We start from the raw sequence: 15,698 nt of genomic DNA on the forward strand, positions 1-15,698 counted from the left end.
GGGAATTATTTTTTTCTAACTCTGGATCTTCTCATTACTTTTTTAAACATTTTTTTTTCTTTTACCGTAAGTTTAGTTAAAAGTATTTACGGCCCTTACCAAAATGACACATTCAGTTGTACTTTATTTACACATCTGCTGTTTAAATAAAACATCATTCTTTATTGGAGGCACATAATGGTTCGGACCCCACTTTAAACTGTAGGTCCAGTCCCTATTAGCCTATCTGTGCATAAAGTGGCATTAAAACAAAAAATCAGTCAATCAAAACTCAAGATTATAAAGTGGATAACTTCATTGTAAAAAAAAAAAAAAAATTGTTCCGACCTTCGTGGCGCAGAGATTAGCACACCACGCTACGATGCCAGGAGTCCCGGGTTCAAATCCCGGCCTGGGCATGTGTGTTCTTTGTGAATGTCCCTTCACTACTTTAGCCATATCTTCACTCGTCCTCATCTTCGAAATTAGTCGAAAATGGCAGAAATGCGTAGTAAGATAAGCCAATTCAATTAATCAGTCATTGTAAAAATGTGTAACAGGTACAAAATTAATAGGCATAACTACCGTACGTGTACATCTTTATACACCTCCATAGCGACGTCTGACAAACAGTATGACTCTCATATTTTAAAACGTAAGCAATTTCAGTGCTCATAGTGTATTTTACATTGATATAGAATTAGGGGAACTACTATTTTTTTTTTGCAACGTTATAATATTAAATCGCAAGAAACCCGTTGGATATTAACTAGTATTTTTTATATTTAACGGTATACATAGAAAACAATTTATTCCTTTGTATTTCCAAGTGCTGAAACTATTCCCTGTGTAAATAAGGTACCGTCTCTCTTTTCTCTTTTTCTTGGTTGCTTGCTGAGTAATCGTTTCATGGTGTTACTGTACCGTGACACGCGCTCTATATTTCGTTCAGCACAATTCTTAGCTTAATCTTTATTGTTCTAGTTAAGTCTTAATTAGGAGCCCTGAATGCGAGGGCATGAGCATTCGTTGGAGATTTTGCACTTCTGCTACTGCGCAGAAGCTTGTTTTCACGGTTGGTTCCAGAGATCGGTTTTCGTATAATTTCCCTTTTCCTCTGAAAAATCCATTCACATTATATTTATTTAGTGATCAATATTTTTGTAACACATTGTATTTACTAGGATGGAATAAATAATAAAATGGCTTTGTAATCAAGATATAGGTTAGTAGTAGTAAATTTAGGCACAATTCACTTCGAAATGGATGTAATTTTTCAGTGCAGAATTGCTAATTTATAAATCGTAATTTCGTGACATCTCATAAAAAAGCACTCTTAGAGTCCCCAAATTCTAGTTTACACTTCTAGAAGGTGCACGGTTGTTATCCAACAAAGAAAATAGAGATTAGACACCAAGTTCCAGTGATCTGATTGTTTTTATTTAGCCCTGCTTTTCTGCAACGTTTGGTTAATCGCGACGATGGCCTGTGACGTGATGAAATTGTTGATTACTGAACACTCGCAAAGAACACCTATGCCCAAGCCGGAATTCGATCCAAGGACCCTTTATGAAGACACCCAAATATCAACTTCTCTTCCTCTTTGTACACCCTGGACTGCATTTTGCAGACTAATGAGGCTCTGGCGTTTGGACTTGCAGTATAAACCATGTGGGCTCGTGTTGTGTCCTGTCCATGTTTGTGATAGTCTTTTCATCAATTTCAGCTTATTACCATTCATCCTCATCTTCGCGATTTTCCAAAAGTGGCAGAAAAGCAAAGTAAAATAAATCAAATCATTCAAGACTAAGTACATTTTTCCCCCGTCTTTACGGCTCTCACCAAAATTATTCGTGCGAGCAATCCCAAAATATTGTATACTTAGCAAATTTGTTTGGGTGAATGCAATATCCTATTGAAGAACAATTGCATATCATATTTGACGGACACATAAAGCGATTTGTAGTGTCTAATAACCGCACTTTCGACCTTAGTTCCTACGGTAATGCTTTATTAAATCGGAGATACAGACATCAATCTCTCTCGTGCAGAAAGACCTACCGCATTGGGAAGGAGGAACCGCAGGAAGTGGTTGAGGTTAAATTGGAGGGGAGTGGAAACCTTCACTAATTAACCTGTTAATATTGATTGTTTGGTTTTTTGATCTGCACGTAAGCTTTAGCTACAATTCCTTTTCTTTCACTGAAAGCAGTGTTTCTAGCAAGTTAACTGCCGAGTAGTGGCAAAGGCAGTGTTGTGTTGCTGCAGGGGGACGAATATTGAGATGGTACCGAGACGAGACGAGACTTGCCACAGTATAATGTATAATAAAAATGTACGAATTATTTCAAGCAAGCTAAAACTTAAGCCTTTTCACTCCAAATAACTAATAAATTGTATCTACACAGTGTATCTACTGAGTTTTTAGCCTGGCAACATTGTAACAAGATAAATGCTGCAATGTGCCATTTGGTACAAATATTACGTAGTGTCTCATGTAGTGAGTGTGTAGTGAAATTGGTTTGATTTGATTTGGTGTTTTAAGTTCACTTTGTGCACAGTAAGGTTAATCGGGACTGGACCTACAGCTTACAGTGGGATCCGAACCACTATGTGCCTCTACCGGGTATCGAACTGGGACCCCAATGAAATTGATGTCTGATTCAGTGCAATATTGAGTGAGTTACAGTTTTTATACTAGTGCAGTGTTTTGTACCCTCGTCACTTGGCACTGGATGACTACTTTTATTCCCCAAATTGAAATTCCACCTGAAGAACTTTTTGACAGCATTTTGAAAGTTGAAGGAGCTGTGACGAGACACCTAAACACAATCCTAAAAGAAAATATCCACAGGGGGATCCAGCAATTGTACAGCCATGTCACTAAATGTGTGGACGTTAGGAGACATCGAAGACTAACCAATGCTTATGGCAAGTCTCACATATTTACACTTTTGATTAAGCCAGTCTAAAAACTTCGTAGACACACCCTGTATAAAGGATCACACAGACAACTTTCATATGTCTCTTAGTCGCATTAGTACGTAATTCGTTTTTGATTTAGACACGATTTCTCTACACTTCATATTCTTATTTACTGAAATCACCTTCCCTTTCCCTCTGTCGAGAACTGCTCAGCTTAATGGCCTACGAAGTCAAGGTCCCAGATTCGAATTTTGGTTAAGTAAGACTCGGATGCATAATTGTCTTTGCGCAGTTCATCATTCATCATCCCCGATCTTAACTCAAGATGTAGGAAAGTGGCGTAAAATGAACGAGACAATAGAATGAGATGACTGCCAGACAGTGCTATAAGTATTATCATAGGGTGATCTTATACAAAAGCTCTGTAGTGATTCTCTTTGTATAGGTTTTGGTCACAACTAAAAGAAACACAGAATACGTAAGAATGTAGGAAGTCATGCAGTCATATGAATACATTTGCAATGTTTACATCTCATAAAAATAACTAATGAATTCTTTAATTGCTTGGCATTTCCTGCTTGTTGTGCATAATAATCTTGAAGGAATGTTTCAGAAGAGTTTCCTCTGCTTACACTCGTGGTTTCTTTGCATTTATTCAATAATTATTACTAAAAATTAAGTCGTGCAGTTTTTTTATAGCTAAGCGTACACATGTAATATCTTCATTATTATTTTTTCTTTTGAACCGAAAGAAACTGTGCTTGTACAAATTTTATCGTTGAGAAATCTATAAAGATGCAAGTGACCCGAAGATTCTGTATTGGCAGAAATCAACACAATTTATTTGGCCAAGGGGGACCCGAAAGGGGCCGGGGGAGTCACAGTCACCCTGTAAAGTGAATGTCAGTCAAATAATGACTGTGAGGTATAAAATTAATAATTATTCATCAACTGACATACAGGAAAATATACAATTGCTACATAATTTGATGCGAGAGTAGACTTAAGGATCTAACCATGAAATATATTTGCTTGTGCAAGTACTTGTTTCATGTCCAGATATCATTAGATATTATTAGAATAATTAAATCAAGAAGACTTAGATGGGCAGGCCATATGGCACGAATGGGAATGGAAAGAAGAGTTTACAGGATTGTTGTTGGGAAACCTGATGGAAAGAGACCTGTAGGAAGGCGAAGACGAAGATGGAGGGATAACATTGAGATGGACCTAAATTAAATAGGTAAGGATGGGAAAGATTGGATTGATCTTGCCCAGGATAGGGGCAGATGGAATGCTTGCGTTGCTGCAGCCATAAACCTTTTAACAAGGCTAGAGAGTTAGTTAAGTATTTGTAAACGTAGTATGGTTTTATTATATTGCAATATGTATTTAATATCACGTCTTCTTCATTTGGCAAACAAATGCCCCATTTTTTTTACTTTTCTCATTGTAAGACTTCCCCCCCGTTTATATAGTTCTCACTCCCTTTCACACTGTTGAGTTGAGAACTTACTGTTCTTCGTACCCTTTGACGCACTTGCGCAAATTTAATCATGATTTTGCCTGAAGATAACTTCTAAAATACTCATCAAGATGAAGAGATTGCTGGATGCTAAATTTGCGAACCAAAAGCGTGACTTCCATACAATTGACCCTTCATTCCGTGGTTCTTAGCTTTGCTCTACATTGGTATTCGCCAACATGGAGGGTAACTTAACTCTAAATGGTTTTTAATTTCAGTGTTTGCAGGACTCTCTTGTTCAGTCCACGTTACCCAATTCGTGCTCCTTATAGCAGTAATATTGTTCTTTTTTATGTGTAAATATAATGGTAATCATTGAAATTTGGCCCACGAGAGACTGCAACTTACAGAGGGAAACGTTTGCAAATGAGTATAAACTTTTAAATTGTGAAAAGAGAATTTGCTCGTTGTGAAATTCAATTACACTTATGTGTAGTTATGATAAAAAGCATTTTGTTGCAATGACATTATCGGTTACTTTATAATGAAGAGTCTTATGCTGTATAAAATAATGTTAAGTTAGCATGGTATTCGCGAATGATTGGGGTGGGGACGCATCTTTATAAGACTTTATTGCGGAGAACTTAATATTTGTGTCGTAAATTTTGTATTAGATTTCCTTTGCAGAGGCGCACTAATTTAATTTTTGTGTGGGTGACGTATCAATTTGATTTTGGTTTTTGTTATTTAGCGTCTCTTTTCTGGCACTTTTGGGTAATAGCGACGATGATGATGAGAGGTGATATCATGAAATTGATGAAGGGGCAATTACAATGAACACCGATGCCCAGACCGGGACCACAAGCATCGTGTTAGCCACTACGCCTTTCCGAGGAGCATTTGACAGGTATTTATGGCAGGGTTAGCTGTTTTGCCCCAGTCCTTCGAAAGGACGCAGCCCAGTTAGGTTTTCACACCCCCCCCCTTTCCCTCCTCATTGCCAGATAACACCCGAAAGCAAACGCGAGTAAAATTGGTAATTTTTGCACAATGCATTTGCATTTACTAAATTCTCTAATAAAACCACATTTACTCCGTGCAGTAAACCATCTGTGCATTGATTTTTTTTTTCTTTTTTTTTTCTATTGGTACCCATATAAGTGTGTTCCGATAGAAAGAAAACTATGAAGATATTTTCTTCACCATATGACGCGTACGTTACTTGATCGATATTGTAAAACCTGTGGTACTATTATTTCCTTTTGTAGGTAAAATTGGTGATACCGGTCTGCCTTACGTGTGCGATCTTGCTTCCTCCGCATTAGAGGAAGGTAGGTGGCAAATGCAAACTGAATGAAAGTAAGAACCGCAGGGGACAAGACTAGAAAGCGTGACGTTTACTGTATTAGTCACCGGTTGGGATAGATGTGGGTGCACCAAGCATTGACTGGCTCATCTTATATCCTCCTTTCTCCATTTCAGTGCTTCTCAACCTTTTAGAACCCTCCTACCTCTTTCTCTAGTCTGCTTCTTTCCTCTCAGTTTATCCTTGCGTTTCTCTGAATCTGTCTTTTCTCTATACTTTTGTCTCTCTTCCTCTCTCCTTTTTGTGCTTTCCTCGGTTTCTCCCTGCTTTGCTCTACATGTGTCTATTCATCTAAACTCCAACTCTCTCTTTCCCACAGTTTTTCTTGCCTTCTTCTACATATCTTTTTCTCTACATCTCTCTTTCTCTCTCTCTCTCTCTCTCGCTCGCACTGCTCCTTTCCCACAGTTTCTTTTTGCCTCTCTGTGCATATTTTTATCCAAACTTCTCACTCACTTTCTCTCTCTCTCTCTCTCTCTCTCTGCTTCTTTCCCACAACTTCAACTTGTCTAAACTGCTTTCTCTCCACACACACACACACACACACACAAACACAAACACCCACAGACAGATATATATAATTCTTTGCTTCTTTCTAACAATTTATTGTGGCCTTCCTCTGTATGTGTCTTTCTCTCTCTCTCTCTCTGCTCTGTGGATGTGTCACTCGTTCTCTTTTTTCCTTCCATATCTACCTCCATCTATTTATCTTTCTCTGCGCGCGCACGTGTGTAATTTCCCCTCTCTATATATAATAATAATATCCATTACAACATATAAATATCCTTATGTTTCGTGAAATAGTGTGTTTCGGAACTTCCTAAAGTCTGATGTTTAGGAGAGACTACGTCCGTAGTCTTTAGGGAATGTGATCGAACCATCTTCTGAAATAACTGAGGTTATTCGTGTAAATGTGGCCATGTATGTGTATTCAGTGCATGTGTAGTTAATTGGCCGAGGCTGCGATACGTGGTGGAACTTGGCCAAGCTGTCTGCTGGAGCATCTGGGAACCGTTTCTGCTCGCTCCACCTGATACCCTTCCGCCACGACACGCACGGCCCTGAGCGATGGGACCCGCACGGCATCATCCCTGCTCCTAAAATGCAGGCCGTGACTAGCACTGCCTGGACACCGAAATTGAATTCCTATCTTCCTTGATTGCAGCGTTGGTCCTTCGCTTCTCAAATATAAAAAGGACCAAAAGTACAGGGGACGTTTCTGCGATGGTCGCACGAAAGGGTTAAGAGGAATATGGACTTTCTGCCCTAGGCATATTTCTTGCTCTTTCATTTCTTCTGATGGTACCGATCAAAACTTCTCAGTTTTTGTACCGCCAGGGTAGCCTTGTGACTAATGCACGCATGTAGAACAATACTTTTTCATAATTTATTTTTGGCACTCCCTACTAGCCCCTGGTACACATTACCTGCATTGTTCAGTTCCATACAGTGTCTTCTTCCATTTGTGTATTCCGAATTTTTGTTCCGATCCTGCATTCTCGCGAAAAAGAAGTAGTTGCCATGACATACTTTCATCCTCGTATTATCTTCATTTTCGTCGCTTCTCTTCCTTTCTAGGCTAATTGCGACAATGAGGATGATGGATGGTTGGATGAAATTGATGAAAGGACATTCTCAAAGGGCCACGCATGAATTGTAGATTTCAGGGTAGGGTGATCTCTTAATTTTAGACGTAGAGAGGAGGCGATCGTCTGTTTAGACTTTGCAGGGTGGGGGACTTTCAATTTTCCACTCCATGATGGGATAACATCGATAAAGTTCTGTTTTTGTTCGCGAAATGAACATTTTTTTTATCACCAAAATGTTGTTTTACCTAGAAAAGTATGTCTCAATATCATAGGGTGTTAATGAAGCATATTTGAAAATTCAGGCACCTGATAATAACTATTTTTGGTACATATTCTTGGCCGGTGCTTCCTTTCTCAATACATGACGTAATTGTCAGACTTACTAACAAAATATCAAACAGCTAAAGATTTATATCGTATGACTTGGGTATGCACAATTTACACTCCAATTCTTCTTGCACAAAATGCCCAGGTAAGAAGATAGGCCTAGAAACAAAATGAAAATAGTAAATTGAGTGTAGGGTATCTTTTCAAGATATAAAATGTTCTAAAAATATACCTAGACATACACACAACCTATGACACAAATAGAATATTAAATGACAAAATGTAATCGCACAATTGTGACATGAGAAGTTATGGTGTTTTGCCAGGTTCAATAATGTTTGAAATCATGAAAGTGTTGTTTTCCTTCTTCAGCCTCGTCAACTGTTACCCATGGTAATTCAGTACATGGCTATTGATAACTTGTCCTTAAAACATAATGCATATAACTCTGTAATTTATTTTTCTAAATATATTTCCTTTATTTGTTTTCCGTTCTTCATAGGTACCAGTAGACTCCCCTTGATGGTTGTCAGCCAGTTATCGTGTATGGAGGATCTTCCCCTAACCACCCCTCTCTGCTGCAGACGCGAAGGTAAAGAATCAAACTTTACAATTGTAAACCTTAAAGAACTTGTTTTTTCTTTATTGTCTTACTCGATTTCTTCAGGCAGATTGGTGTACCGCCTTTTTTCTAAAGTTTTGGGTCGTGAATCTGAAAATGTTCTCTTCAAATGCAAGGTGTTGGATTAAAAATTAAAATTGAAGAATTGGTCATGCTTATAACAGCTCTGGAATCATTGTGTCATACAGGGTGGCGCACGAAATGTCTTACCATTTGTTTTGTTTATTACACATTTATTTATTATCGAAACATTACAAAATTAATGCATAGTGAATTATCAGAGTATGGAAAGTTTGTTTAGTGCAGAATGTGTTCAATGTGTCCACCATTATGGTTCACAACATCTTGCAAGCGAACCTTTACATTTGTCACAACCCTCCGGCACAAGTCCTCCGAAATTTCACGGCACAACTGCACAATAAAGGCCTTGAGTTGCACTACATCTGCAGGCTTCCGTGCGAAAACTTTATCTTCCAAGAAACCCCCCCAAAAAAAGTCACAAGGATTAATATCCGGGCTATGCGGAGGCCACAATCTCCCACCTGCTTGACGTTCAGGAAACCGATTAGACATTACACGCACATTAAACATCTCATACAGGAAATCAAGAACAATGTTTGCTGTATGTGGGCGGGCTCCATCTTGCATGAACCACTGAGTGTGTAAATGGAGACCTGTTGCCAAGAGCTGCGGAATAAATAAGTTCTCCAACATTTCCTTGTATCGTTCTTTGTTTACTGTGTCGTCAAAGAAAAACGGTCCAATGATTCCATGAGTTGAAATTGCTGCCCACACACTCACTTTTTCTCCATAATTCTCACGTTCATGCATTTTGTGAGGCTGTTCACTTGCCCAGAATCGAACATTTTGCTTATTTACCACACCATTTAAATGAAAGTACGCCTCATCTGTAAACCAAGTGTTGTGCAGAACATGATCTTCTTCCACTAACCACGAAGCAAACTGATGCCTTCGTTCCTTGTCCACTGCCGTTAGTTTCTGGACAACTGTCATTTTGTAAGGGAACAAGTGAAGATCAGAGTGGAGAATTCTTTGGATTGACCTACGAGATATTCGTAACTCAGCAGCCGCCTTTCTTGTTGACTTGCTTGGACTTCATGCCAAAGCCACGCGAACTGCTTCAATGTTCTCAGGTGTTCGGACACTTGACGGGCGCCGTCGATTATTCTCCAACACAAAGCCAGTGGTTTCTAATTGTTGGCACAATCTGCGAATGGTCTGTTTACAGGGAGCCCATCTTGTACCAAAGTGTGCACGAAAATGCCTTTGTGTCGCTACCAAACTCTTTGTTTCTGCAAAAAACATTACAACTTTCACCTTCTGTTCGACACTCAACCAGCCGTTATCCGCCATCTTGCAAACTGCTGTTTCGCAACAAAATAAAGTCCGATACTGACTTCTCCTGACATCTACCTGATTTTCCATGAACCAACTCACCCGCATACGTGTTTTGAACATTCAATATATGATATTGAAAATTTTATGAGGTGATTGAATGGTATGACATTTCGTGCGCCACCCTGTATGTTCCTTCGTTAAAAATTACTTTTGAATCTTTCTGAGCAACGCCTGAAAGCTATAGATGTCACGTGGTTAAATCAGATGAATGCTTTCGTATTACGTCTCTGTAAATTAGATGGCAAAGAAAGTGTTACAGTCTCATTAACGAATTCGCCTCCAAACTCGAAATGCCAGTTACAACATTTAGCAAATTAGCATTGCCGACACGGTGACAGTTCGTTAATTGTCGACTTTTGATCTCGCCACTGAAGTTCCCTGGTTCCAGCCCCGACCTGGTCATGGGTGTTCTGTGTATGCGTGTTTCTTCATCAATTTCATATAACCATCACTCATCCTCATCATCACGATTGGTCAGAATTGGCAGAAATGCGACGCTAAATAATACAAATACAGCAAATTAGCATTGGGTAATGTAAACGATTGGTGTTATGACTCCATTTTAAGTTTGTGAATACTTACCATGTTTTCGAGTCTTTTTTTTTAATAAAATACTTGATCCTGCCAATCATTACAGGTTACGTCTCTGCGATGTTTAAAACTTGGAACACTGAATCACAGTCTAGTGCATAGAACAATAAATGTTTCGCCTTGAAATTGAAAGGGAAAGTTAACTACTAAATTTGTTTAAATTTCATGCACTTTTGGTTCAAACTAAGTTCAAGCACGATTATGACATTCTATATCTTTACCGAAGGTTCGAATTTCGATGATAATTTGGGCGTGTAAGGGGTGTGACCTGAGAAGACACCCAAAAGTCAATCTCACTTTCACGTAGTACACCCCGGCAGGTCAACGAAGCTCTGGCGCCTTGACCCACCGCCAGTCTAATCCTTTCTGGGGTCGTGTTGTCGTGGGTTTGTCCTTATATGTACAGCCTCAACTTTTAACTAGGGTATGAAAATTTTATCCTGAGATAGTATAATTTTAGTTCTTGTTAAAGAATCTGTGACTTTCTTAGTTTTAAAAATTGAGTGAGGATGTTTTTAACAGACATATTTTATTTTATTGTTGTCTTGTTTCTTGTCCTCACTTTTGTTGTCGTGAAGAAACTTTCCCCGTCTTGTGTGATGGGCAAAAATAGCCTATGTGCTGATGTACCCATGATATTATAAGAAAGAAAAAAACAATTGTCATTCCGGCGTTAAGTGTGTGACATTCACACATAAAATGTAAGGTTGTAGATATGCTATTGGATTAAAATGTTCGTAATGAACTGAGTTCATAGAATTATGAATTATGTGGTGTCTGCTAACAAATTATAAACTTGAGTATGATTTCATAGCCTGAATGCATCCTTTACACCGCCGAGCGGGTTTTCGAAAGTAACCCCTCACTGGGCGGGGCCTTTGGGCGCGATTTTTAAATTTTTACACCTATTTCAGAAAAACGTTATATCTCTGAGACTATTTGAGCAATCTACTTCGGCTAACTTTTGTTTGGAAGAAAAAACATCGGAGCACACGACCGTATATAATTCAGAGTGCCCAAGTGAGAAAAACGGGGTAGAGGGGGGCTAAGTCCCCAAATTTCCCGCTATTTTGGGAAAAGGGCGCAAACTTTTGCATTGTTTTAAAAGAATAGACCTTTTGCAACAAAGTGAAACTTGTTTCAAGTCCGTAGTCCTCATACAGGCTGAAATATGCATTCATTTCCCAGCTGTCAAACCTCACATCGAAAACGCGACGGGAAAGGAAGGGGAGGGGGAGGAGAGGAGGGGGTCATGGGAAAGTGGGTTTTCTTTGACAGGACATTTCAAAGTCTCATCTGAACATCTGAACACCAGTGACCCATCCGCCGACTACGCCTATATTTTCTATGGGTCATATGCTTTAAAAATGTAGCAAAATTTGACTTCATTTGTCTGTGAAGCATACGTATAGGCTACAGATGCTAAAAATGTTTGGTGAAATACGCAAATTATATAAATCTTAATACAATCAAAAACAATAATAATTTTCAGATTAATTCATTTTGTTATTTACATGAAGTAGGACTACTTATCGTGGAATACCTCTGATGATAATTTGGTGGATGTAATTGTATCTACTTCATTGCTATCTATATATTTTATTGTCGCTTATAATCATGCTGTAGTTAGAGCAAAAAACAAGCGAAGCCTTAATTAAGAAGGGAACCAGTCACACGAGCCCGAGCCCAATTGCTGTAATCAGAACTCAAATGTACACACGATGTGGCTTTGCAGTTGCATTAATATCGTAGCGAAATGAAAGGGTATGTTGACCCGAAAGGTCACGAACACCGCCCGCCCGCATACGTGCCCGGGTATGTGGAGTTGCCGGTTTTTTCTGATAGGCTGTCGAGTGGGAAATGTTGTCTTGGTGAGTCGGTGGAAAGTTGGTCATTGCCGTGCTGCGGTGTCGCTGGCGACAGGACTCAACAAAGACCAAGCCCGTAGGAGCGAAACGGGATAGCGATCTTGTAGCCAGCGGTCGTTAAAGTGCAACAAGGGTAGGAAGAATCGACGCCGATCTACTTGAATGCTCGCGGTAGTGTCCGTACCAGCTACTAGCTTCCTGGAGCAAGAATTCTTCTGATAAACAAACAACTTTTCCTTTCGCAAACCAGCGTTGAGCCGCAATCAACAGTATTGTGTCAGTGGTGTTACGAAGGCCTTCGTTATAGTGGCGATCTTGGGTTTGTAGTGTCCACTTAGTGCCAAGTGAAGCTTCGAAAGTGTCCCTTAACGTTATTGGATCTAGTGTTGCTTAGCCTCGGGCCATAATATCATGCTGGTAGATGCAAAGTGAGAGAGATGCTGTGTGGACCCGGATGTAGGATCAAGGTTTTCAACTACCTTGTGCGGTGAATGAGGTGCAGACTTAATGCTTGGTGTGGGACTCATGCTTACCTCGTGCAACACAGGTATGACATCATAAAGAAGGATTGTTTTTTTCTTTTGCTTTTGGATGTTACGCAATGGTTTCATGCTCGGGGTGAGTTAAGAGTCTACCTGTGTAAACATTGTTTCATCCATATTTTTGTTTGACATTAACATACTCGTTTTTGAACTAACTACATATTTTCACTAACTAATAACCTTTCACTGGATATATTTTTCTCAATTAATTTTTGTTATTTCGCGTCGCATTTCTGTCACTTTTGGCTAATCGCGACAATGAGGATGAGTGATGACTTGAAATTGATGAGGAGGCATACGCAAAGAAAAATTATTATTTGTAATTAAATGTTATTCGTCTTATATTATATCTAGTTATTAGGGAATTATATTTAATGTAGCTTTCATCGTAGTAGTTTTTATATTAATTTGTATTGTAATACAGGACCCTTGGCGTCGTACCGCGTTGCACTAACCACTCCGCTACGGAGTTCGGCGGCTTTCCTTTTCTTTTACCTGAAAAGTGTGTGATAACTGAATATTAGCAATCTTCTCACAATTACAAATAACTTTTGTCTTCACGCGACATTCACTGTTTTAACAAATTTCAAACAATCAGAATAAATAAGGAAGATGCAGTTTAGTGTTTTTTGTTAGAAGTTCCGATTTTAACGTAAGTCGCATTAAGTCGCTTGTAATAAATTTTAACTTAATTTTAAATTGACATTTTCAGTTAATAACATATATTCACGTAACTTTAGACATCCTGCAGAACTTGTATGATATTTATCCTATGTTATATCAAATTAAAGATTTTGTACGTACAATGCAAAGCAAATTATTTTAAATGGAAAACTAGATCATTTGTGAATTTTGGCAACTCGTATATAGTACAATGTAATAATCCCGAAAATAACTACATAGTAGTTAAATTAATTATGACACTAAATGGCACTGAAAGATTAAAATATGCAGGGGAATAGATCGTAAGAGGGAGATAATTCACAACAACTTTGAGAGAGGGAAATAGGCATGAAATAAAGAAAAACAGATCTAACATGATGTGAATTCACTAAAAAAAAGGGGGAAATCAACACTAAAAGAATTAAATGAGTCATGAACGGCTTGAAGTTTGGGTACGGTTGTCAACAGAGGAGAAAGGTATTGCATGTGTGAGAACGTTGGAACAAATGCATTAAAAACATGAACACCTTATAGATCATTATAATGGCAAGTCACTATTGTAATACTACGAATACCAAGAACTTAACAAGTGTATTCATCATATTTTCTAAGGGGAAAAACTGTGTGTAGTAACAAACAGCATGCAAACTATTTTCATTGTCTTGTAAATAGCATTTCGTTAGGTTCCAGACGAAACACACTGAGGCATTTTAACCAAATACTTATAGATACGTTGAGCTTACTTATTTCTGCATAAGAAATCTTTATTTTTATATTGATGCAAGAAAAACATTTGATAAGTATTAAGACAGGGTTTTTAAAGTTAACAAAAAATATTCAAAATCAAGCTGGAGAACTAGGTCATAGAATAGGTGCATAAATTTTAGAAGAAATAATATGCATTTCATATTATGTTATATTTTTTCATACTATGCTCTGTCATGATATAAAGATTTTAAATAAGGTCATTCATTAATGGTTGTATTTTATGCTGGTAATTTTGAAGAGAAATTGAGACTTTCCATTCACTAAGAGGTGAAGTAAACCCCTAATTTTGAATGTTTAAAATAAAATATGACTTAAAATGAGTGAATCCTTAGTTACACATACAGTAAGTATATTGTAATAATAGTTATAATATAATAATATTATAATAATATTATAATACTTGCTCAAATGTTATAAACAGAATGGAATGGAATGCCAGTTAACACCAAAATTATTAAAAGTATAGTAATTGTAAACACAGTTTTATTATTATAAATTCCTCAAATTCATTAAATTCATCATTACCTTAAAAGGTTTGAAATGGGGGAGGGGAGGCAAGCAAGGAATTACTCAGTATACGCGTGAAAGATTCAAAACCTTATTGTAATGCGTAAGAACAAAGGCAAATGCTAGAGACTGCTGAACTTTGTTGCGAAGTTGGTTATGTGGCTTAGGTTAACGAGGAAGTGGGATGAGAAGTTATGTCTTTTGCTTGTTTCAATTGTCAAAACCAATAATCCCGACACTGCAACAAGAGAAGAAAAGAAACCGCAGTCGCCATTGAAAGGAGGAATTACGGTCACCGATTAATACTTCCTTTGTGAACGGAATGGCACAATATTTGTGCAAGACGAATTAAAAACTTTCCTTCCTCGATTTGATAGAGGCCATTCAAATGGACAGACCTTGAGGCGATTATGACTTACGGAAAGGCGAGGTTGAAATTCATGCTATTTTGAACTCTTTTTAGTGCGAAGAAAGCTGACAAGAAGGTATCAGTTTTTCTACACGTAGAAATGCCGGAGACGTCCCAGTCAAAATGTAAATTCAATTTTCATTGTAAGGCATCTGCTCATGGCTGATTTGTCTGTTTTGTCTCATTTGATTAGTTGGTGTGAACACCACACACACATGCTTGCTGGAAAGATGGAACGAATGAGTCGTGGGAACACTTATTTCTAGTTACTAATCGTTTCCTGTGCATAACGATAACTATGCTCCGTCCACAGTAAATACGAAGCCTCTGCACACAAAGCCACGTGACCTGGGAGAGATCCTATTGGTTGATTTCGACAGCAGCTGTTCCGAAGAAACGGCCAGTAAATCTTTGTGAAGGAGCCTGAACAATGAGGAGGCTCAGAAGTTTACACTTCGTTTTTGCTCTGGACGGAGAGTAGGTGAAACACGTACAAGTGTGCCGGTCGGTCAGTTTGAGTTGGGAAAGTTTAAACTGGTTAACGTTGAAGCTGCGCACAAATTTGTAACGACAGTTCTTTTACGATACATATTGAGATGTGTGTATAGTTACACATCGCACACCAGAGCTGCGTAACTCTTGCTTTTCTGCTGAAAAT

General features: G+C 38.3%; 2 protein-coding genes across 6 annotated transcripts in view; one reads left to right on the plus strand and one right to left on the minus strand.

The window, feature by feature from the left end:
- The window catches only part of LOC145978541 (uncharacterized), a 250,254-nt gene that overhangs the window by 23,772 nt on the left and 210,784 nt on the right, over positions 1 to 15,698 (plus strand). Inside the window, exon 2 of one of the 5 annotated variants that reach the window (XM_083111205.1) lies at positions 8,154 to 8,243. Coding sequence is in view for 4 of the 5 variants with exons in the window: in XM_083111206.1 (XP_082967332.1) it covers positions 12,643 to 12,698 (56 nt within the window). In the remaining variant the exon portion in view is untranslated. Of the gene's footprint in view, positions 1 to 8,153; positions 8,244 to 12,401; positions 12,699 to 15,698 lie in introns of those variants that run through there. The other 4 variants (XM_083111206.1, XM_083111200.1, XM_083111207.1 and 1 more) reach the window with 4 other exon arrangements.
- On the minus strand, positions 8,571 to 9,287 carry LOC145979029 (uncharacterized). Its single transcript, XM_083112103.1, has one exon. It carries the CDS (start codon positions 9,285 to 9,287, stop codon positions 8,571 to 8,573), a length of 717 nt encoding a protein of 238 aa, XP_082968229.1.

This window comes from Lepisma saccharinum, chromosome 25 (genome assembly GCF_977018435.1).
Source record: "Lepisma saccharinum chromosome 25, izLepSacc3.1, whole genome shotgun sequence".
Classification (NCBI taxonomy): domain Eukaryota; kingdom Metazoa; phylum Arthropoda; class Insecta; order Zygentoma; family Lepismatidae; genus Lepisma; species Lepisma saccharinum.

Excerpts from the sequence above, each read along its gene's own strand:
- LOC145979029 (XM_083112103.1), bottom strand. The coding sequence starts at position 9,287 with ATGACAGTTGTCCAGAAACTAACGGCAGTGGACAAGGAACGAAGGCAT.